This window comes from Chrysemys picta, chromosome 7 (genome assembly GCF_011386835.1).
Source record: "Chrysemys picta bellii isolate R12L10 chromosome 7, ASM1138683v2, whole genome shotgun sequence".
Lineage (NCBI taxonomy): Eukaryota > Metazoa > Chordata > Testudines > Emydidae > Chrysemys > Chrysemys picta.
In genome coordinates, this window is record NC_088797.1 from 85,101,755 (window position 1) to 85,126,074 (window position 24,320).

At 43.0% G+C, this 24,320-nt stretch overlaps 1 protein-coding gene across 1 annotated transcript; it reads left to right on the forward strand.

Moving 5' to 3' along the window:
- Window positions 1-972: 972 nt before the first annotated feature.
- On the forward strand, window positions 973-19,983 carry KIFBP (kinesin family binding protein). Its single transcript, XM_005297311.5, has 7 exons — window positions 973-1,476; window positions 5,273-5,371; window positions 11,519-11,598; window positions 11,694-11,877; window positions 13,163-13,247; window positions 16,845-16,954; window positions 18,519-19,983. Exons 1-7 carry the CDS (start codon window positions 1,108-1,110, stop codon window positions 19,395-19,397), a joined length of 1,806 nt encoding a protein of 601 aa, XP_005297368.2. The 5' UTR covers window positions 973-1,107; the 3' UTR covers window positions 19,398-19,983.
- Window positions 19,984-24,320: the final 4,337 nt, after the last annotated feature.

The following is a 24,320-nucleotide window of genomic DNA, read 5'->3' on the forward strand; positions in this document are numbered from 1 at the left end:
CTATTCTGGCATTTTTCTGATTGTTTCTTGAGGTCAAAGAATAAAGAAAAAATGTATTAAAAAAGAAAAATATTTACCTTGTTGAACTATAGGATGTCATTACCAGATCTAAGAACCCCAGAACAAAATTATTTAAATAGACTGCGCTCTTGCATTTCCCCATGGGCCCTTTGCAGTTTAAGAGAGAAATAATAGGGAGGCAGTGTTAATGGGCACTTCTTCTCTTCTAGTTCTGTGAAACTTACTACTAGCAAAGGAAGATGCTCGGTACTGGGAAATCGTTAGCAATTCATTCCTGGGATGATGGCACCTGACAGACATTCTGTGTTCCTGTAAGTGCTGCAGCTGCCTTCCCCCAGAGCAATGGTTCTCAACCAGGGGTATGGGAGTAAATCAACTCATCTAGATATTTGCCTAGTTTTACAACAGGCTCCATAAACAGCACAGCACTAGCAAAGTCAAAACAAACTAAAAATTTCACACGAGTTGTTTGTACTGTGCTATACTGTACACTGAAATGTAATTGTAAATATATATTCCAATTGATTGATTTTAAAATTATATGGTAAAAGGAAGAAATTAAGCACTTTTTTTACTAATAGGGTATTTGTGACACGTTTTTATTTTTTGTGTGAGCTTGTAAGCAAGTAGTTTTTACGTGAGGTAAAACTTCAGGTACACAAGACGAATCCGATTCCTAAGAGGCCTAGCGAAGTCTGGAAAGGTTAAGAGCCAGTGCCCCAGAGCACTTCATGGGCGTGTTTTGCGCAGAGCTGGGGTTGTGGTAATGTGACGCTCCAGCCATATTTGGCATCTGTTTATTCACGTGTCCCTGGCACTGTGCTAGGCTGCCCCTGAGGCGGGCACAGGTTGGGACTGAGCACCCTGCGGCTCTGAGGAGGAGGCGCGGGCGCTCGGCGAAAGCGCGCCGCCTGTCGTGAGGGTGGGGCGTGGTACGAGCCGAACGTTAGGGTCGGGCGTCATGACAGTAGAGGGCAGACACCCCAGCGTCCTGATTGCTCACTGAGTGTCACGTGTCCGCTCTAAAACGCCAGCCGAGCAGGCGGTGGCTCGCAGTCGCGGGTGGCGTTGGGCCCGGCGAGGAAGATGGCAGCGCCCGCCGGCTGGGCCTCGCTCTGCGAGAAGTTCCGCAGCTCGCTGAGTCTCTCCAATGTGGAGTCCAAGAAAGACCCGGAGAACGAGCCCTACCGCTCCAAGTACGGCGCCCGGGAGCTGCTGGAGGAGATCAGGCAGCTGCTGGGCTCGGAGGAGGCGGCCGAGGCCGAGGGCGCCCCCGCGGGGGAGGCGGCGGCGCTGCGGGCCGTGCGGCTGGCAGTGGTGGAGTACGAGCTGGGGGTGAATCACACCGAGACCGAGGAGCTCTCTGCCGGTGAGGAGCATCTGCTGAAGTGCACCCGGCTGCTGGAGCGCCACCGCCTCTCCCGGGACTGCGTCTCCCTCTACATCCAGGCCCAGGTAGGGAGCGGCCGCCGCCCTGGGCGCCCCGGGACTGGCCGTGCCGATGAGGTTCTGCCGCGGCTCAAGGCGGGTGGGCGCCCGTAGGCGGATGGCAGACCCTGGCTTGATTCTCCTGGCGGGCGAGGGTTTGACTGAGTTGCCCTCTGGTTCCCACTGTGGTGACTTGTCTCGTCGTGAACGGCGGCCAGCACCTCTGGGCAACGGGGGGCGGGACTCGCTCTAGACTCCGGCTGGTGGGAGTGTGATTCTGGATGGCGGGAGTCTCCAATCGATATGGAGCATCGTGCTATTTGGGACTTGAAGTAGGTTTGCGTAGATACCCCATTTGCAGAGTTGAGGTGTTCCTGACCTTAGGCAGCGTAGCATATAAACCTTGCCAGATCTGGGCCCATTTTATTTGTGATGCTTAGGATGACATTAACAGTGTAACTATTGAAATGCTGCAATCTTAGGGCTATGCTAGTTACTATTTAAACAGTGCTTTGAAAATATAAAGTTGCATTGCAAAATTGTGATGAGAATGTATTGTTGCAGTTAATCTGTTTGCCTGCTCTTTAACGTTAGGGTAATATAATACCGTAGGTATATTGCCCTATCCGAGTGAGCAGAGTTTTGCAAATACTATTAATTTCCTTACAGTAATTTCATTCTCCTCTGTATATTCCCTTCAGAATGGTTACCAAATACATGTACGTTCTCAGAGATGTTCCAGTCTTTACTCAATTTTTACATCTCCTAAAAGAAGCTGTCTTAAAAGAAGATGTCTTAAACATAACGACTATTCAGATGTCCTTATAACAGCTAGCTGATCTAACCATAACAGACAACCTAATAACTGTCTCCTTGTGAAGCCTTGCAAAATTATTATAATAAGGCAGGGGTGGCCAACCTGAGCCTGAGAAGGAGCCAAATTTACCAATGTACATTGCCAAAGAGCCACAGTAATACATCAGCAGCCCCCCCATCCACTCCCTAGTGCCTCCTGCCTTCTGGCAGACCTCACCCCCAATCAGCCCCCCCCCGCCATCAGCTGTTTCATGTGAGCAGGAGGCTATGTGGGGGAGGGGCAAGGAGCGAGGGCACGGCAGGGGTGTTGGGGGAAGGGGTGGAATCATAGAATATCAGGGTTGGAAGGGACCTCAGGAAATCATCTAGTCCAACCCCCTGCTCAAAGCAGGACCAATCCCCAACTAAATAATCCCAGCCAGGGCTTTGTCAAGCCTGACCTTAAAAAACTCTTGTGGCATGGGGGCAGAGCAGGGGGTTGAGCAGTGAGCACTTCCGGCACATTGGAAAGTTAGCATCTATAGCTCCAGCCCTGGAATCAGTGCCTAGGTAAGGAGCTGCATATTAACCTCTGAAGAGCTGCATGCGACTCTAGAGCCACAGGTTGGACACCCCGTAATAGGGGATAGTGGAGAGAGACTACATACCAGTCAGAAAAAATGACTACTTGTAGTCAAGTGGGTTACCTGAAATTTTCAAGGTTGCATTTGTGTGTGGTCACTGTCTTCCAGTGTGACAACTTGGGTAGGGCTTATACTCAACATTATAAACCTGTCATTTAAAAGTTACAGGCTTATTCAGAAACCATTCAAAATGGGTTAGTGTCCCACCAGTAACTAAAAGGGTCACAACTACACAAGTTTACATCATGCCAGAGTTTTTTAATTTTTATTGCCTTAGGCCAGTGGTTCCCAAACTTTTACAGCCTGTGAACCCCTTTCACTAAAATGTCAAGTCTCGTGAACCCCCTCCTAAAAATGAGTATTTCCAGGTATTTTCTCCTTTAACCTGAGTATAAATTATAAAAGCAGTGATCTTGGAAATATAAAATTTGTTTTTATGACATGTTTATTACACGCTATTTATTATTTATCATTACAGTATTTTTATTACATTATGAAAATGGCAACACTCTTCCAAGAGCTCACTTTCGTAGCTTGTATCACTTTGAATAAGCCTGTTATAAGACAAGGCTCCTATGTTTCATCAAGGAGTATCAGATGTGAAACAGCATGAAGATATTTAAGAAGCCAACTCAAAGAGTTCCTCCTACACAAGCATTCAGGTCTTGAGCAGTCCAGGCAAACAGCGCACGTTACAACAAAGCTTAAACTTGTTCTTCATTATAATTTTAAAAACAATACTAGCTGCCTATTTAATTTTAAAAAAGCAAAAAATATCCACCTCCCTTTCCATTTCTTATAAAGAGTCTTGATGTTTAAATCTCCTCAGTGTGATAGATATGCTTGCTTTGATCTGCTTAGCTCTTGGAAGTCCAGGGGCTCCGGGCTGCTGGCCCCGTGCCGGGGTCCCTAGGGACAGCTCTGTCCGCCATTAGGGAATTTTTTCCCGAGAACCCCCTGTAACATTTCGTGAACCCCAGTTTAGGAACCACTGCCTTAGGCCAAGGATTCAGCTCTGCTTCTGAATTGACTTTTGTAAATGTTGCTTGTTTGTAACAGACAGGTGCTATCTTCTGGATACACTATCTTTTTTTCCTGCTGTTTCAGACCTCTCTTTTGTGCTGTATCCAGAGCTGTTTCCAATGCTATTAGAAGTTCTGTTCCCAGATGATGCTCTTGTTCCTAGCATTGGACAATGTATGCCAAATAACACAACTAGAAATCATGGTGTCTGACTGGGATTGTGTCTAACACAATCTCACAGGCTGTAACAAACCTTGGACATGTAAAGAAAGGCAACATAAATACTGCAGTACAAGCAATAATCTATAGAATTGTGTTTTTAGTGCTTTGTATGCTTTCTTTGTACTGACCTCTATTGTGGAAGCACTGGTACAGAGTTCCTTTTATCAGGTCAATTCCTATGGCCCTGTCTCTGATTTGTGCTCTTCTGCATAGTGCCATACGAGATGATTGCTGTCTGATTTTGCCTGTTACACTGTACATCCAGTCCCATGGACTTAGTGTTTCTCTTCATGAGCACCACACAGTCTGATGCTCTTAAAAGAAGGCTAATTTGAGTGGGCCAGCTGCAGAGGCAACTTGATAGAATTCCACATTTACCCCTCGTTAGTTATATATTAAGACTTGCCTTTTCAAATGAGCAAATATAGAAACCAAATTAGTGTGTCTCCAACTTGGAATGTTTATGAATGCTAAATTCTTAATGATACACTTGGAGAAGCTCTTTGAAATTGGAGAGCCTCCAGAAGCAATGTAAGAAATGTTGCCATGTGAATTGTGTTTTAGGTCTAAAATACCCATCCCTTAACTTCTACTTCTTAACTTTTCTTTCCACCTTTGCCTATCAGTGAAGATGCTTATTTAAACATCATCTGCTCTTTCCTAGCTCAACTTCTCATCCTATTTTATCCAGCCTTGAAGTCATAATACTGAATTTCTAACTTCCTGATCATTTTTATGACCACACTGATGCTATGACTTAATTGCAGGGTGAATCAGAAATAGAACTATGAGAGAGAGAGCGAGCATCTGTTTAAACATACATCTGAAATAAACATGTAATTTTCTGTATTTCTTATTATGTATGTTTGGGTCTTTATTTTCAAGTTTGCTATAGTGTGATAAGGCATCTTTAAACAACTCAAGGTAAAAACTATGGGCCAAATACAATCCTTTTTCTCCAAAGGCAGTAACTCCCATTGACTCAAATAGTGTGTGTTGGGGTGGAATTTGGTTGTGTGTGTTGGGGTGGAATTTGGTTGTGTTTAGAGAACTTTGTTGTTGGGAATGGGAAATACTGGAAAATAACTTTTTTTTTTTCTTCTTTTCCTTTTTCCCCTTTCTTCCTTTTACATTTATAGAACAATTTGGGTATCCTGTGGTCTGAAAGAGGTGAAATTAAAACAGCACAGACTTACTTGGAATCTGCAGAGGCGTTGTATAATCAGTACATGAAAGAGGTACTGTTAACAGCTTATTTTACACATGCACTGCACTATTATTTATTTGTGTTATGGCAGCACCTAGAGATGCTAGTCAGCACTGTAGATGGTAAAAGATGGCCATTTTCCTGAAGACTGCATCTGGCAGAAGAACATCATTTTTAAGCCTTCACATGCAGAGGCATTTCTTGTTAAGTATACATAGTGAATATTTTTTTCTGAAAAACATCTTCGTGAAGCATGAATTTCTGAGCTTCCTGCTGGCAGCTACTGTGCTTCTGAAAAGTGACATAATGTGTGTTGCTAGCACTACGGGGAACTGAGATCTGTGATTCATGATAGTTTCAATGCTGGTTTAATAATCAGCAAATGAACTCTGCTTAAATACTAAAATAAGTAAAATAATCAATGTTGGAAGTTTTTTAGCCAGAATTAAAACCAGATGGAATCTAGCTTCCACTAACTCTACTTAACTTCATACTGATAGTACTGCAGAGCCATGAGAGACTTCAAACCATTTATTTTAGTTAACAAGGAAAAGGGTTAATCTTAAATACTCCTAAACTGTCTGCATCGATTGACTGTGACAATTTATAGTGCTGCATGCATTTAGCTTTCTTTCAGAAAGGTTCTTGTGTGTCTCAGGCAGTCTTGTTAATGATCAAACTCCTTATGCATATTAAACAATCTAAGGGCATGTCTTCACTAGCAATGTTAAAGCACTGCCGCGACAGTGCTTTAATGTGGCTGTGTAGTCATGGCACCAGCACTGGGAGAGAGCTCTCCCAGCACTATAAAAAAACCACCTCCACGAGGGGAGTAGCTACCAGCACTGGGAACACTGTCCACGCTGCCACGTTACAGCGCTGAAACTTGCAGCACTCTGGGGTGTGTTTTTTCACACCCCTGACTGAAAAAGTTGCCACGCTGTAAAGTGGCAGTGTAGACAAGGCCTGAGTTGTTGACTCTGCTGTGTGATAGCAATGGCAGAACAGGGCTTTTGTTATGGTCTTTGCAGAGCTATTTATACATTGTGATTGCCTCAAAGACCGCTTTCTGCATTAATAATTCACCTTTTGTGACTTTGAAGAAAACCATAGTACACTGCAATTCAATGCACTGGGAGGTGGGGAAATCCCTCCAATTACAATTTGGTATTTACAAATTTTTGGCCTCTCTGTCTTTGTGAGGACTGAACTTTTAAAAAATGTCTCCTAGTTAATACCTGACACTCATTTCTGGCATTGATGCTGTGTATATGACAACCTGTATTCAATACTCCGGAGGGCATTCTGCACCAAAAAATTAAATTCTGCACACAATAGTTTAAAATTCTGCATGTTTAATTTGTCAATAAATAAATGTGGAGGCTCCAGCAGGGCAATGGGGAGCACAGACCATTGGCTGCACGAAGGTGGGAGATCACTCTGCAGCCTCCCCACCCCCGGGACACGGATTCAGCGGTGAGGCTGCACCCAACCCTGACACAGCACAAGGCCTGGGCCTGTCCCAGAAACACCCTGGGGCCCTGCTCCTCTGTGCTAGGCACACCAGGTGTGGGGCAGGAAGGCTCAGCCAGGCAGGATCCAAGTGTGAAGGGGCTCAGTGTGGGGGCATCCAGATGTGTGGTGAGAGGGTTCTGTGTGGGACAATCTGGGTGCAGGCAGCTCAGTGGGAGGTCTAGGTGTGGGGGGATCTGCATGCACAGGCTTGGGGATGGGGTTTCAGGTGCAGGGATGTAGTGAGCTCAGTGGGGGGTGGTCTAGGGTGCAGGAATGGGGGGCTGGAGGCAGGGGGTCTGGGTTCGGGGGGCTCCAAATGAAGGGGTTGAGGTATGGCGTTCTGGAGGTATTCTGGGTGTATGGGGTGAGGCTCGGCAGGAGTATCTGGGTATGGAAGGTCTGGACAGTGGTGCAAAATTCCCCCAGGAGTAATTCAAGGTTTTGACCATAAGCATGATCCTGAAGCATATGTTGGTTCTATCTCTGATGTTAGAAACTGGATTGCCGTTTTGTTTTTCTTTTAACTCCATGGAGCTCTTCCAATGTTTCTCTGAAAAGACTGAATTGAGATGGAAAGCTGGAATAATAGTCAGTTTGGGAAGATTGTTTTGTGGGATTAGTTTTAACATGCATTTAAATTTTGACAAGGTCTGTGTAGTTGTGGATTTACTATCTGATTGGTAGGATCTGAGATTTGAATATTAAAAATAACGTACAAAGAACTTTTAAAATCAAGTTTATTCACTTTTTGCTGCTTTATGAGGTGTAAAAAGGGTTTGAAAGCTTTCAAGTTTCTTGTGACAGAATTGGAGTTTTAAGATTCTGTATCCTGGCTTCAGACAGCTTAACTAGTTTTGGCCAATAAGGCAAAAAGCCCAGGAACTCACAAGAACAAAGGAGACTTGGCAGGATTAAAAGTAATTATTCAGAGGAGTGAGACAGAGACGTGAGAACCCTGCTTGGATGTCTGAAGAAGCTAGGCCTGCCTAGGTCACCATCACAGGATGGTAGGGCTTTTTAAGTAAGATAACAAACACTCTACGCACATCTGTCTTAAAATGCTTTGTTCCTACAGCAAAATAAACAGTGCTTTGGTCGCTATTTACATCACTGATCAGACTCCCAAAGAGAAGAACACAGGTGCTGAGACCAGTTGGACCTGCTCGCTTATCACGGTTGATTCAAAGGGTACTGGGGTCTGGGGCCTGGTCTAAGAGCGGGAGAATCATGCAACTCCATCCAGCATAGGTAAAGGTAAAGGTATGAGGCCTGAGATCTGAAGGGAGCACTCAGAGACTGGAAAGAGACGGTCCAGATAGTCCTGTAACTTTTTAAACTTCAGAAATGTCACCTCTGATCTCCTGGAGTTTGCTGAAGAACTTGTTGGGAGTCTCTGAGGGAATGTATTATGAGCTCTTGCACCTCAGTTGAACTGGTGGGAATCTTTAATAAATAAATTTTATTTAAAAAAGTTAGTTATTGATCCTAAACAAGTGTAACCAAAGAAAAAAAGCATTGATTAAACAAATTGACTCTAAAAATCCTTTCCTCCCTGGGTTATTTAGCTTTTGCACTCTTGTGATGTCATCACTTCATTAGTTCTTCAATCACCATCCTTTTTCCAGGCTAGACAGAACCTGAATTAAAGACCAGCAGTATATAAGTGTGTGTGTGTGTGTGTGTGTGTGAAAATAAATAAAACAAACAAACGAACAACTTTCAGGGTTGTTTTAATAAAAAAGCAAGTAAAGGGACAAGCCTATTGCGCTGTCTCCCCCCTCCCCTCCCCAATTTGTGGGGGGAAAAGGTAGCTATATTACTCCCTCTCCCAGCCCTTACCCCACTTCTCATGAAGAGTGTTTCTCTGAGCTGCTCCGTCTTTCTTTGCAGCCTCTCTCCAGGAGGCAGAGGGAGGTGGATTGCCACAGAGAGAGTCCCATTCTGGCCACGTCTTCAGTTTTATTCTAAGTGTAAAGAACAGAATGACTTGAATGTGTCAATCCTATTCTATGTTACTATCATGAGCTTGATCCAGATTCCCTCTGCCTCATGGGATGTCTTGAGAATGTAGACAAATAAAGCCTGTTACAGAAGTTCCTGCCTCTTGACATTATTCTCTTAGCTTGGTAGAGACCATGTGGCCCAACAAATAAGGTACTGAGCTTTGCATCTGGAGATTTGGATTCTAGTTCCAGCTCTTCCACTGAGCTGTGGAGACCTTGGGTAAGTCGCTTTGCCTCTTTGTGTCTCGGTTTCCGCACCTGTAACAGGAGGGTAGTGATATTTATCCTCCCTTGAGAGAGATGGATGAAAAATCCATGTAGAGCTAAGTACTGTTATTACAGGAACATTTATCTGCTGTTCATTTTTGAAGTGATCAAGCAATAAGCTTGTAAACTACTATGTACACTAGTACAGCAAGTTGCACTTCTAAACTGATCTCAGGCCTGGTCTACACTGGGGGGGGGAAACGAGCTAAGATACGCGACTTCAGCTATGAGAATAGCGTAGCTGAAGTCGACGTATCTTAGATCGACTTTGTGTCTTCGTGGCGCAGGATCAACATCCGCCGCTCCCCCGTCGACTCCGCTTCCGCCTCTCGCAGCGTTGGAGTTCCAGAGTCGATGGGGAGCGCGTTCGGGGATCGATTTATCGTGTCTAGACAAGACATGATAAATCGATCCCCGATAGATTGATCACTACCCGCCGATCCGGTGGGTAGTGTAGACGTACCCTCAGTGTTGAAAATGCTCATAATGTCATGTAACACGTGACTGGCTAATATATTGGCATGCTTAAAAACTTCCAGAATGGTAAGTGATATGAGGAAGCCATCTTGGAAAAATATCCACAGTCCTCAGCCAGTGCATCAACTGCTGGTGGCACAATTGGGTAGGTGTACAGAATTTTCATAAAAAGCAGGGACATACATAGCTATGAAGCAAGTTAGGTGCAGACAGACAAAGTTGTGTCATAAACTGTGTTGGCATGGTATGGCCCAATCGTGCTAGCTATAACTGTGTCTGACAGCTGTCTTACAGCAAGGTGGAACGGACACAATGGCAAGATGCTGTATACAGGACCATTCTGTATAAACCCCAGAAATCATCTCCATAAAGAGAGTGAACAAAAACTAGTTAATGTAGAACAAAACTACATTTACTTCCCACACATCCTAAATATATGTTTAAATCCATCTAAATCAGTACTCAAAGCTATGACTTCCCCCTTTGAAAACTGGTGGAAGAGAGATGCTTTCCTCTTTGGTTCAGTCTCTTCAGGAAGCATGGGGTCTCTTTGGAATGAATGTTGTGGTGTTCTCTGTTGAACCTAATAAACTGAAATTGATACATCAATGGAGTTTTTCTTTAAAATGAATTGCACTTTACCTGTGGTCATGCAGCTAGATTTGTGTGGTATCCTTTCACTCTTTGCCTCTTTCTTGTCCTTGTATAGCTGACAGGAGGGACCTGAAATAGCAAATGCTGTGAACTGCACCTTGTTAGAAATGCCATGCTATATGGGGATTTGATATGCTGTGGATCTCAAGCTTTCCTGGCCCCCGGGGAGTGTGTAACCCAACTAACACAGTGTGTTCTTTATTCCCTTCTAGTGGCTAGACCACATACAGAAATTTTTGAGTCTGTTGCCTCCATGTTAACTGGCTGACGTGCTATAGCTTAAGCAGTAGAGACTCATGCTTCTAAGGCTTGTCTAAACACAAATGCTGTAGGGCTTTAAATATACTGGTATAATATAATATGATACACCCTCCTCTAGTATGGACACAATATCAGCATAAAGGTGCTTTAGACCTGTATAGCTTTTCCCATATGGGAAGGGGAACAAGATATATTGGAATAAGGCACCCTTATACCAATATAAGTGCATCAACACCATGACTTGTACTAGTATAACTATTTTGGTTTTAAAAAAAATAAAATAATTCCTAGCCGAAATAGTTTTACCATTTCAAAAACAGTGTGTGGACTGGCCTTAGATCAAGAGATTGTTCATGGGGAGTGAACCCATAATCTTTCCAGGGACAATGTTATGCTTTCACACATGAGTGACATTGCTCTCACAAAGTAGTTCATTGACTTCTGTGTGACTGCTCCTGATTAAAGCTACTCACGTGTAAATGCTAGCAGGATCAGACCTCATGATAGGGTCTGCTAGGCATTTTCTATGCCTATACTGCAGGAAATATTGTGAAGGATACTTGTGTGTGTGTGCCGGTAGTGTATCTTGGTAAATGAATTCTTTATTTGATATTTGTAGACGTATTTAATAACTTCTCATGAGATCAGTATGAATCCAGAGTAAATTAGTTTATCGCAATATAATATTCTTAAAAAATACACACAGTAGTTGTGTATATGAGAAAAGCAGTTTTATAACACAGTAGAAAAAGTGAGGCATACTATTTGCCTTTTTTCTAAAAACATCTCATGGACTTCAGGAAATCACATTAAATGCAACATTCAGAAGTTCTGTGGAAAATCAACAGTCTAGTGTTGAATTTGGGATTGAAAAACTGCAAATGCTCACCGGTCTTTATGGTCTTGCATTGTGTGTTTCACACTGCAGCCAGCAGAGGGAGCACAATATCACCAAATAAATTATAGGTTGTGTATTGGATATACTGCTTATTCTTTTTCAGAATGGGAACCCTCCCCTTGATCCCAACGAACACTTCATGGCTGAAGAAGAAAAACTTACAGATCAAGAGAGATCAAAAAGGTGGGTGCTGACTAGAGCATACATTTGAAATGAGTGTGTGATGGCTGTTTTTAAAAATAAATAAATCTAAAGTAAGACCCAAATTGTCTTCCCAGATTTGAAAAGGCCTATACCCATACATTATATTATCTGGCCCAAGTCTACCAACACCTGGAAATGATTGAAAAGGCTGCCCAGTATTGCCATACCACCCTTAAACGACAGCTTGAGTACAGCGGCTACTATCCAGTAGAATGGGCTCTGAATGCTGCTACCTTGTCACAATATTATCTCACTAAGGTAACCATTTAATGGCTGCTACTCTGAAACCTGTCATTTAAATGTTCTCTGCTATGGTTATGACTTATTAATCTGCAATCATAAAAAGTAACTACAAAGTCAGAGTTGCCGTTCCAGTAGCTCATCGAGATATGGTGCCTACTGGATTTTAAAATGCCCTCCTTTAAACACACAAATAGTCCTCAGATGTCAAACATCTGTCTAAGGGAGTGCAGTGGTTCCACTTCCTATGGTAGCATGTTGCCAAAAGTGAGCAGGGGGTAAACTTAAGAACTAAAGCACAAGTGGGCCCGGTAGTACAAATAATTCATAATAATGGTGGTTTGTGATGTGGTGCTTATGAGGTGTTTTTTTTTTTAAGGTGAAACAAGGGAAAATAATTATTTTTAAACTACCTTCTACTAGTACTTAGTTCTTATCTAGCCAAAGCAAAAAAAAAATTCAGGTTTGAGTCTTACACTGCACACTTTAAGTAATTGTTCTTGGATATTTTAGCATGTACACAAAATTTGTTGAAGGTTGTGAGAGCACTAGAATTAATCATATAATGGATGTTGTGTTTGCCTCCAAAGTCTCTGCACTGTCACTAAACAACTCACTGCTTTGTGTCGTATTTCTGTTTTTGAGACCTTTCATACTGAAGACAACTCAAATTCTCATGTGTTCTGTAAAACAGTTTGGTGCTTTGGAGACTTCTGCAATACCACTCAGTTAAGGATAGAGTTTCAGCAGTAACTTGTCCCTCCTGTACCTTTTGAGGAGATAAATTGAAGGAATTAACCATCAAGTAAAGTACTACTCAATGTGAGAGTAAGGGAATCAAAATCTGACTCATAATGTATACTCAGTTTATGTTCAGCTCAGGACTGTGTTATGCCCCACAACACAGTGTTTACCACACACCTCAGGAAGTGACAGTAGCATAGGTCAGAGTTGCATGGAAAGAATTTATAATGTTCGTGCTTCAGTCCTGCTATAAAAGGCAGTGACTACCTGTGTGGGGGTTGTTGGTTGAGATGGGATATGTGGAAGCAGAGATACTTGGTGGGAAGGTGCTATATTCCATAGTAGATGTAAAAAATCATCTTTCCTTTCAAATTGCACAGTATTACACCTATATTTTCTAGTGTCCAAAGGAAAATGCCCCTGGATCTCTCAATTCTGCAATTTCCCCATCTTCACATGTCCTTACTTTACAAATTGAGGGACTTAGTTAAGTCTAAAGTAGCAGCTCATTGGCTGTTTTGTACCTATGATGGAACACTGCTCTTTCTCTCCCCCACAGCAATGCTTTATGGAGTCTCGACACTGTTTAGCAGCGGCCAATGTCATCTTTAGCCAAGCTGGACAGGTTCCTTCTTCAGAGGACAGTAAGCTTTGTGTTTTTGTTTTAATGGTAGTTAGCTTCAATCAAGTAGCTTTGAAATAAGCATTTTTAGTATGGATGTTAAATGCTCATGTGCTCCTCAGTTGGGAGCTCTAATAGTACTTCCAATTCCTTTTAAGAGAATTAATTATCTTTCCTTATACCAGTACTACTATTAAACCAAGATTTTTAAGTTGTACGCATAACAGTTCTTAAGATTTGGTACATGTAAATACCTTGAGAAAAGCTCAGATACTTATTGCTGCTTATTCAGGAATTTCACCAGAGTCAGGTGATACTTTAGTGGGTTGTGTTTTGTAAAATTAACAGATATTACAAGTTGCCAGGAGGATGGGGGAAAAACACTGGGGCAGGTCTAAAATTTGAACATCTCCACCCAGATGTTTTCAGGAGTATGGGGGGATATTTCTCACCCTTAATATATATATTTTTTTTTAAATTCTGGCTCTCACATTTACAATACAGTGTATAATCTGTTTAGAGCAATCCCTAAATGAAAACTGTTAAACGAATCTTATGCGAGAAGACATTTCCTAAGAATAGGCTTAAAATGAAGACTTCAGCATAAAAGCAGTTCCATATAAAACACCCTACAATTTGTCACTTGACGTGAAGCAATCTCAGTAGATGGTACTTATGAAGTTGTCATCATCCTTGACTAACTTTGTATTGGTGTAATGAAATAAACAACTCTTAAATTAACAAAATCAAGTGGAAAAGAACGTACCCTCCTAAAGAGACAGCCATACTTCTGAGGGGTCATGGTCACGTGACTATAGCTGTGCTACTTGAAACATCCTACCTCTCCCATTACTTCCTGTAAAACGATAAGCTTTGGTTTCCACATCTGCAGCACAGCCCTGGGCATTTCAAAGTCTTGGACAACTGAAAGCTTCAGATAAATGAGGCTTTAGACTCATGGCAGATTGTGCTAGCATTCAAAAGGGCTGCATTTTTGGATTCCCCTAGCCTGCCGTTGTTGCAGTGAATGTTAGTTAGTTTTAAAGGGTTCATGCTAATTGGAATGTAGTCCCCTTAAATCCAATTGGCATTGTTATTCAAGGGTAGAATACGGCTGAAGGGAACACAGCCAAACTCCCTTTAACCAGAGTTCAGTCAGCTGGGTTGCACAATGTATAAATGTCATCACTTACGACATTTTTTGGAAACTTGAAAATGGACAAAAATCTATATAGAGTCACCCATTATATCTCATCTAGCCAATTTAACTACATTTTTAGGAGGCAGGCTGTGCAAGAGCCATTTTAGATAAGGAAACCTAAGACTTTACAAAATATTGGGTTGTACTAATCGTAGAGGTCTGTCAAGACATCTTAAAATAAATATGAAATATTTGACAGCTGTGAATTCACGCATCTAGATTGCCATGGTCACTTGACTGTGTTACTGTCTGGATGACTAGGGTGACATTGGGGTCAGAAATGTGGTATGCTTTCACCAAGGAAGCCACCCAGAGATTCTAGCCAGTAGGAGTAGAAGCAGACAAAGCTGGAACTGCTGCACTGTGGCAGGGAGCAGTAAAATGGGACCCCGCCAGAGCCACCTTTCCCTCCCAGAACCTTGCAGTACCCAGAACTGTGCAGGGAAGGCCACATGTTCACACTCTGGGGCCTGCATCTCTCCTACTGTCCTGTGGGTCGCAGAGAGGAGACTCCATCTGGTAGGAACCAAAGAAGGAATCTTTGGACATTGAGATCTCTACAGTTGTGACTGGACTTCCTCTGCTCTGTGCTGATTGACTCTCACTCCCACCCTCAGTCTCTTACCTGAGCTTCATTCCACACTTGACATCTTACCTTCTTTTCCCCCTTCCCTTCTTGCTTATCTCCTCCAAACTAAACCTTCCCACTTAAAAAAAAAATGGTGGAACTAACATGATGTTTGCTGCCATCATGCTGTTCACTTTGCTTGTGTGTCAGACCCTTTCCTCCACCCTATGTCTGTCTTGTTTATTTAGATTGTATGCTCTTCAGGGCAAGGGTTGTCGTCTACTCTGTACAGAACCGAGCACAGTGGGGACCCTTTTTTTGGCTGTCCCTTAGTGACTACTGTAATAAACACAATTACATAATAACAGAGAAGTATATGGGCAGTGATGGTCTCTACATCCAGTACAGGACTGAGAGTTTAGAGACAAGGGTCCTCTTTCCAACTCTGCCAAAATCTTCCTGTGTGACTTTGGGCAAATTGCTTAACCTCCCCGTGCCTCAGTTTCTCATCTGTTAAATAGGAATAATGATACTTCTGTCACATAGATGAGGAGGCTAATGGTTTGAGATCATTGGATTGAAGATGCTATATAAGTGCAAAGTGATATTTATTACAGCATGCTGGGCATTCCTCCTGTTTTTTCCTTTTTCTCCTCCTCCCTTCCTCTTAAGTTTTATATCGTGAGCCACTATACTATGAAAATCATCATATGGAAAATTCTGGGATCTAAAACATGGGAATAAGTTTCACTCACTCAGATTTTCAAGGTAGGAGCTTTATCAGTCAGTGATGTGTTACACTTCTGCATATGAAATAGCTGTAATTCATCAAATCTCTTTTAAAGGAGAAAAGGCTGGATTGGTCAGTCAAGGTCTAGAGTTACTTCACCTTAGCACTTGCTAATAAGAACACCTGCTTAAAGAACAGACACCCGCAAGCATGTGAATGGAACATATCTAAATTCTGTTGTTAGTAAAACAAAGCCAAAACTATCCGCTGTGTACAGTGCAGGGATTCTTAAACTAATGAACAAATGGAGGTCACTTTGAGGCTATTGGCTTCTCCAACTCTTTCCTGCCGTGCCCTTCCCTGCCTCTCTCCCCCCCTACCCCCCGAAAAAAGTGAATGTAGTGCCTGTGAAAGGTACCAATTTAACGGCACTGGAGACTGAAGCATCCTTTGTATCCAGAGAACAAGAATGGCTGTGTCAGCAGTTGAAGCTTCCCCACACTGGCCCACTAATTTGTCTCCACTTCACCTAGAGGTGATTGGATAGTTCAGTTTTAACGTCCGTTCAATCTTTGGTGCCAGTGTTGAGACGTCAACAGTGTTGCAAATTGTGATTGTGGTGGGGAACTTGGGGAGAGGAGGAGAGCGTAAGAGTTTGTGGGCTAGCAAGTCTTCCTGTTCCTATACTTTTGATTGGCCACGGACTCTACTTCCTCAATTTGACACTCTCTCTATTTCACTATAATTCTTAGGGCTGTTGCAAGAGCAAACAGTGTGTTAATCATTCTAGAGAGCAGCTTTGCTGTTACAGTTGTTTTTGAAGGGCAGATGGGCTCTCACTTTAGAACAGAAAACAAATCTGTTTGTTATACTCTGGAAAAACTCCAAGTCCAGGTGGTCTTCCTGTTACATATCTAAACTGTTTTTAAAGGCAATATTTGATGGAGCCACAGTAATCACACACTTCTGAGTCTGCTAGGGTTAGGGATTACAACCTTTGCACTCTTAAAACTATAAGGGAAAGACAGAAAAATATCCTGATCAACGTAAATGATCATTCTTTCATTTAATGTAACATTTGAGCTCTCCCCTGCTTTTATTTGATATGTGTATTTATCAGATGAAACAGAACAAGACCAACAGGATCTTCGACAGAGAAAAGCTGAAATTGCAAGATGTTGGATTAAGTACTGCTTGACTCTTTTGCAGAGTGCTCGTAAATCACTTGAGGTAATCAATGATTACTTTTAAACAATTGTGAACAGAATCAACAAAAACTTCGTTTATAAATAACAGGAATAACTTCATTACCAGTCATTAAGGATGCATAGTTGCACAGCCAGTAATCAGGAGATAAATATTTGAACTCTAGGCTGTACATATTCTAAAAACTGCTAACCCTTGAATAAAGCTGTTCTATTACTAATAAGTATGGAGACTGGATCAGAAACAAGCTCTTTGCTTAGCCCTGCCGGTTGATTAATGGAACATAGCAACTTTACAAGTCTCCCTGATCTTCGCCCACAAAGCCCCATTCTTAGGCTTTAATTCAGCAGAGCATACAAATGTTTGTTTGAGGCCTTGTCTACACTGCAAAGTTTTTGTTTTGTATTTTTTGGCAAAAGCTGCCTTTTGCCAACAGAACGGGAGGGCATACACGCTAAAAAGCTACTTTTGGTGGCAAAACTCTGCTGTTTTGCCGACAAAATAAAACCACCTCAACAAGAGGACTAAAGCTTTTTGCGGCAGAGTTAAAGCGACAGAGTAGATACTGCTGTTTGTTTTGTCCACATAACTGGCTGCTCACCGTTTTGATCTCTGCTGCCCTGCAGGCATGTGCCCCTCCCCTTTCAAAGCTCTGGGGAAGTATCTGACAGCTGAGTGTGCTGCTCCCTTTGGGGAACAAATTGCAACTCATTAACATGGAATGCTCCTGTCTGCTCTGCACTAGGAACACCTTGGCAGGCAGACTGCTGCTGGGGGGGGGGGGGCGGGGGAAGGGACTGCTGTGCTGCTTTGACATTCCCCTGCCCCAGACACACCACTCTCCTCTCCCTCCCCCCACGCACTTCAGTTGAAAAAGCGGCTAACAATCTACTAGGATGCCACTGGAACGATGGGATTGAGAAACATGCATCATGTGATGCTGTACCTGCCCCATGAGTCATTGCAGACCCTTCCCAAAACACCCTGCAGCCAATTGCACTGTGAGATAGCTACCCACTGTGCACTGCTCTCTGTCGATGCAAGAGCTGTTAGTGTGGATGTGCTCTGCCGACATAAGGAGTTAGTGTGGATATACAACAGCGGTTTTATTTAAAGCGCTTTAATTAAAGCGGCATAACTTTTGCCAACAAAACTTTGTATTGTAGGCAAGGATGAAATGTAAACATGTGGGTAATGTGATCCTTATTCAGCACTTAAGCATTCAAATAGTTCCATTGACTTCCAATGGGACTATACAATGCCCATTAAGAAGGTGCTGAAAGTACTTTGTTGAATTGAGGCCTTAAAGGGCTCCAGCTCCAATGTCTGTCTGGATACAAAAACCCCTTGGGGTGGAGACATACTTCTAAAATATCCATGTTAAATAAATCTCATGCACTACAGAGGTAAGATCATAATTTATGTTTTGTTTAGTGAGCATAAGTTTTAAAATGTTAGCATGCCCACTCTCTTGTCTTGCTGTTGCAAACTTCTGTTTGCATTGAGGACTGTAATTAAAAGCAGCTTCAATGCATATTATTCTCTGTAGCCACATGTATTTTAAACTAACATGCTCTGTCATTTTTAGGATAATATCGGAGAGTTGGATCCAGACAGGCAATCAGAACTTAAAGCCCAAAGGAAAAAAGAGGAAGACGAAAAAGAGAAGGGCAGGAAGAAAGCTGTCCTCTTTGGAACCAGTGATCTATGTGACTCTATATTAGCCACAGAAGAGAAAGTGAGCTGTATATGTCCTTTAGATTTTCAAGAAGCCAGAGAAGTCTTCCTAGTGGGTCAGAATTATGTTCATGAAGCAAAAGAGTTCTTTCAGTTTGATGGCTATGTTACTGACCATATTGAAATTGTTCAGGACCACAGTGCCTTGTTTAAGGTGCTTGCTTTCTTTGAAGAAGATTATGAGAGACGCTGCAAGATGCACAAGCGTAGAATAGATATGCTGGAGCCCATGTACGTGGATTTGAATCCACAGTATTACCTGCTGATAAGTAGGCAGCTTCAGTTTGAATTAGCGGACACCTATTATGAGATGATGGATTTAAAGGTAGCTATTGGTAACAGGCTAGAGGAACTCGACTCTCATACTATAAAAAAAATTAATTCTCTGGCTCAGTTAGCAGTCAAGTACTATGAACTCTTCTTAGATTCTTTGAGGAACCCAGATAAGATATTTCCTGAAAAACTTGAGGATGATGTTCTTCGCCCTGCAATGGTGGCCAAATTTCACATTGCACGATTATATGGCAAGCTTATTACTTCTGATGGCAAGAAACAATTGGAGAATATGCAGACTTCATTGGAATATTACACATTTCTAGTAGACTATTGTGAGAAGCATCCAGAAGCTGTCCAGGCCATAGAAACTGAACTAGAACTCAGTAAAGAAATGGTCGGTCTGCTTCCAACAAGAATGGAGAGGCTAAAAGCCAAACTGTCTCCGTTCAGTTAAACCCTTGTCTTCAGTGAATGGAAATGTGCAATATTAAAATGATCTCTATCAAACATACTTCGGGACAGTTTCCATACCTTGTTGTTGCCCTTAGCAGTCAGATGTCTGCAGCTATAAGATCCAATATGGTAGGCACCATAGAACCTTTTTAAAATTGAGAACTGTCTAGTTTAGTTCCTCACCCATGCTAACGGTATAAACTCTAAATGTAAAGTGAGTGTCCATTTGATGATCTGTATTGCATGCTCTTTATGTAAATACAAGCTCTTCCTGCCTTACTTTCTTCCTCCAGTACATAATTCAATTTCTAAATGTAGTGTTGTACTTCAGATGTTTCTTTTAAGGGAACCTTTTGGGTAGCTTGACTGGTCCTAGAAACCTTTTCTAGGAATCAGGCTTTAGGCATGCATTCTGTCTACTAGACAGGATTTTAGTCTTTCTAACCCATGCTCCCAAGATTAGCCATATTGAAAGGAGCCTTATCATAATTGTGTCCTGTATTTATTTTGTATGTTGCGAAGTGACTTTTGTTGCAATTAAAACAGAGACCTCTTAGAGGCTCAATAAATGGAGTTGCTTGACTAAACTTTTTCACTGAGTCCTTCTGATGATTTAATTTTTGTTTAAGACCTGATTAACAGTAGAATCCTGTCCCACTTTTTGCAGGAAACTAAAATATCTTAAGTTTTAACTAGCTGAAAAACTCTATAATCCTGTATGACTTTTAACGGTTGTACCAATAGACTGGCACCAACATATCCAGAACAGGAAAATAAGAAATAAATGATCAAATACCCCATGAAAGGTGTGCTGGTTCTATGCCACCTCAGGAGATTGACAGGGCACGGGGCATCCCTCTATTTCAGTGATCTCCAACTACCAGAACAGCATTTTGACTAACTAGGCATAAGTTACAGTATTGCAATAGCTGTTCTAATTTTCATGAAGGGCCAGCTCAGACCTTGGCCAGCTCAGACCCAGGTCAGCCCTAGGATTGAAAGAGTATAAAGGTGTCTTAAAACTGCATTTGCCTCACCTATCCCAGTGTTGCACTAAAGAGTTTTTCCTGGATTGGAAGTTCTGGCCCAGTATGTGTAAAATGAATGTAGCCAGCAGATATCAACTAGTGCCTCAAGTAAAGACAACCGGTAGACAGTGTACCATCCTGAAAACCATTCTTTCCTAGAAGAGAAGTAGCTAGTTGTGCCAACAGTTATGGAGATGCACACAGCTGAGGCATTTTCATGTCTTTAGCTACTGAAGGGCTTGCACACTTCATAGCTTGTCTAGGTTGAGCTCATTGCATATACCAGGGCCTCCTTTCATTCCTCCATTGCCCCCATGAGCTCTGTGTGACCCTCCCATCCCCTTTTGTTTTAGGGACTTCCTGCAGCCCTCCACCAGGCCTGGGGCTCTGGATGTGCCCCATTCTCTGTGGCAGGGCTCCTGTGTGCACCCTGTTCCCACTTCTCCCATGCCAGCAGCTCTGTCTGCCCCGCTGTGCTAGGGCCCCGATTTTCACCCAACTAAAAGTTCGGTGTGCCTTTGCCACATTGGGGGGCCACCGTTCTTCCCCTGCCCCCGGTTGTTCCCCATCCCAAGGGCTGTGTGCATGCCTCCATTTCCCCCTCCCCACCACCATTATTATTTATCTGGGAATAGGTCATTGAGAGTGTCAGTATATTAAACACTCTGGGGAGGATGAGCAGAGATGAGATAATGTACTGTCATGCTGAAAGTTTTTATGGTTGCTGTCAACCAGTTTGATCTGTAGACAATTGCAGAGATGCTTAAAGCTGTGGCTATGCTAAATAGATGGCAGGGGCTCAATGCATCCCCGTTATTTGTTTCCCTTGTGGCTTTCTGATTTTCCCAAAATCAGTAGGGTTCTGGCCACTCATGCTTAGAACATTCCCTGAAATTTTGGAATTGATCAGATGTGGTGTTCAATAGTTAGTTGTTACGGACAGATGGAATAATATCAACAAGTTGAGTGTATGGCTTCACAAGATTGGCCAATAACTAGTCAAGTGTAGAGAGAGAGAGAGATGCCTTTGCCCCACATGTAAGGGCAGAGAAATATACTTCACAAGGTTTTTGTATGTATTGAAGTCCCCTAATTGTGTGCAAAAATTCTGGTAAAAGCACAGAGGACTGATTGTCTTCCACACTCTTGTGTATATGCTCAAGTTTAAGTTCTGCCATCTGTAATTTCCAGGGCATCTGGTTAGCACTAACCACAGACAGAAATAGGTCAGAAATCAGACAGTCTGCTATGTAGATGGACTTACTCAGCCTTTAAGATCTTCCTCCTCTAGTGTCCTACCTTGATTATTCAGTCTTTCCTGTGACACTAATGTACACCACCTACTATTTCTGAATGATAAAGTCCTCACTGAACCATGCTATGATTATTTATATTACAGGGCTTGTTTAAAGGTAGTGTGTTTTTGTTTGTGATTTATTTGGGGAATCTCTATAAAAGTAATTAATTCTGTGTGAGATTATGAACTCTGTATGTATCTTTACCAAGCTGAAAACTCAATTTTCAAGGGGCCTGCATGAGGCAGGGTCACCTCCCTACCTTCCTAAATACAGATGGTTCCCCCAAGGACTCCCAAGAGAAGGGTGAGCTATGAGGAGCATTGCAGTTAGGAATTATTTTCCTAACTGATCTGTATTCTCTTATGGTGGGATTCTGGGAGAAGGTGTATCTAAGATATGGGGGAGTTTGAACAAGTGAGTGCTGGAGCCAGAGGCTAGACAGTTGGACAGTAAGTTCCAGCTCTCATGATGGGATGCTATTCAGAAAGTTTGCTGCACCCTGAGAATGTGCCCCGGGACCCCAAGAGTGGGGCAGTAGCTGGGCTCCATTCAGACGCTGGAGGCTTAAACCACCTAGGGGTCAGTGGCTGGGTTCCTCACAGTAGTCTAGTGAATGAACGAGAGGGGCTTGACTGGGAATTTGACAGCTTTATAGTCTCAAGAATTCCTCTTGCTCTGTTTTTAAATATACAACTTTGGATTTATACATGGTAAGTGTTCTTCACTGCTTGGGTTTTCCTTGTTTTGTTTTTGCTTCCCCCCTCCTCCCCCCCCCCCCAAAAGGGGCTCCTTTAAACAAATACTAGCGGTTGTACAAAACTGCTTTTATTATGTAGGTCACAGAAGGAACCATTAAACTCATTCTACTTATAACCCAATGAAGGATTTGAAGTCAAAACTCTGTGTGTGCGCTAAACTAGTACACCAATTAGTCCATAATTAATGTTTTCCTACTGTTGTTATTTCAAACAGAATAAACCTAATATCACCCTTCAAATGTTCGTCCTAGTGGGCCAATGTTAAAGTGAACTACAAAGTAATCAAAATTAAGATAATGGGAAGTGTATGTGCTGAATGTCCCTTCTAGCCAGACTGTGGCATGTACTGAGGGCAAAAATTGACTACTTTTCCTTTTTTTACCCTCTGAAATTCTCTTTGTGCTTCTTAGGTCTTTTGAAGAGATCCCCAAATGCATGCGTCAGTGACAGTACAAAATACCATGGATTGCATGGGACATTGTCATCCAAAAAAGTACAAATGCATTCATGGCTATTGCCAGTGAATTGGATAGCACATAAGAAGGTGTCACAGAAATTTTTTAGAAAGTGAGTTAAAATTCCTTTAAGTGCTGAATAGGCTCTCCTCCACCCCCTGGCCTTGCCAGGATGCTGGGTTTAACCCTGGTTTTGCTTTGTAATGTTCCTTTAAAAGGGTGCAGGGTAATGTAAGTAAAAAGAGGCTTTTACCCTTTGCTGACTGTTGATCAAAAGCCTGAAGCCCTTTAGCTCAAAGAGCAAGCAGCTGTTCATTGTCAAGAAGTGTAAAATAACCCCATTCTTGCTAGTTTCTTAAATCCTGGTGAACATTCTTTGAAGTTGAATTTGAAAGGCGATAATCTCCAGAAAATTAGACAAACCAGTGACGCCAATTCTTCATCCCTTCTAAAGAACCTTCAAAATTATGACTAGCAAAGCGTATTCTGCTACAAGACACTATCATACCAGATGTCAAGCAACGCTCATGGTGTTGTAGTACTTTAAAAATATATATATATAATATTGGCAGCCCTTCTGATACTTTCCATGTGGACAATCACTCTTTAGCATGAATTTAGATAAATCTAATATTTAGTAATCTCTAAACCACGGGTCTCAAATTCAATTTACCTTAGGGCCAGTGCCAGTCCTCAAATCTTCCCAGCGGGCCAATGTCACTCATGCTTCCTAGAACCCCCCCCCCCCCCAAAAAAAAACTCTGCCCCCACCTGCCTAAGGCTCTGGGATGGAGTTTGGGTGGGGGAGGAGGTCTGGGGTAGGGGATTGGGGTGCAGGCTCTGGGAGAGAGTTTGGGTGCAGAAGGGGTAAGAGGTTGGGCTATGGGAGGGAGTTTGGGTGGGGGAGGGGGGAGGATGCAGGTTCTGGGAGGGAGTTTGGGGGCTGGGGGTGTGTGGAGATGGGGTGCAGGCTCTGGGAGGTGGTGTGGGGACCAGGTGCAGGCCCTGGGAGGGAGTTTGGGGGCTGGGGTGTGTGTGTGTGCGGATGGGGCGCAGGCTTTGGGAGGGTGTTTGGGGGTGGGAGGGGGTGCATGGGAAGGGGAATAGGGTGCGGCGCCTACCTGGGGCTCCAAGGCAGGGTGGGCTGGGGGGCCTCCGTGCGCTTCTGCCCTCAGGCACTGCCCCTGCAGCATCCCATTGGCTGCAGGGGCGCTTGGGGTGGAGACCGTGCAGAGGCACGGCACAGCCCAGCTCCGCCCTGCCCCGCCCCGCCCCTAGGCCACAGGGAGGGGCTAGCAGCCACTAGAGCGAGCAGGCAGATGCCGCTCAGCTACACTGTGCTGCTGGAGTCCCTGAGGGGGGAGCGCCCGGGGGAGGCAGGTGGT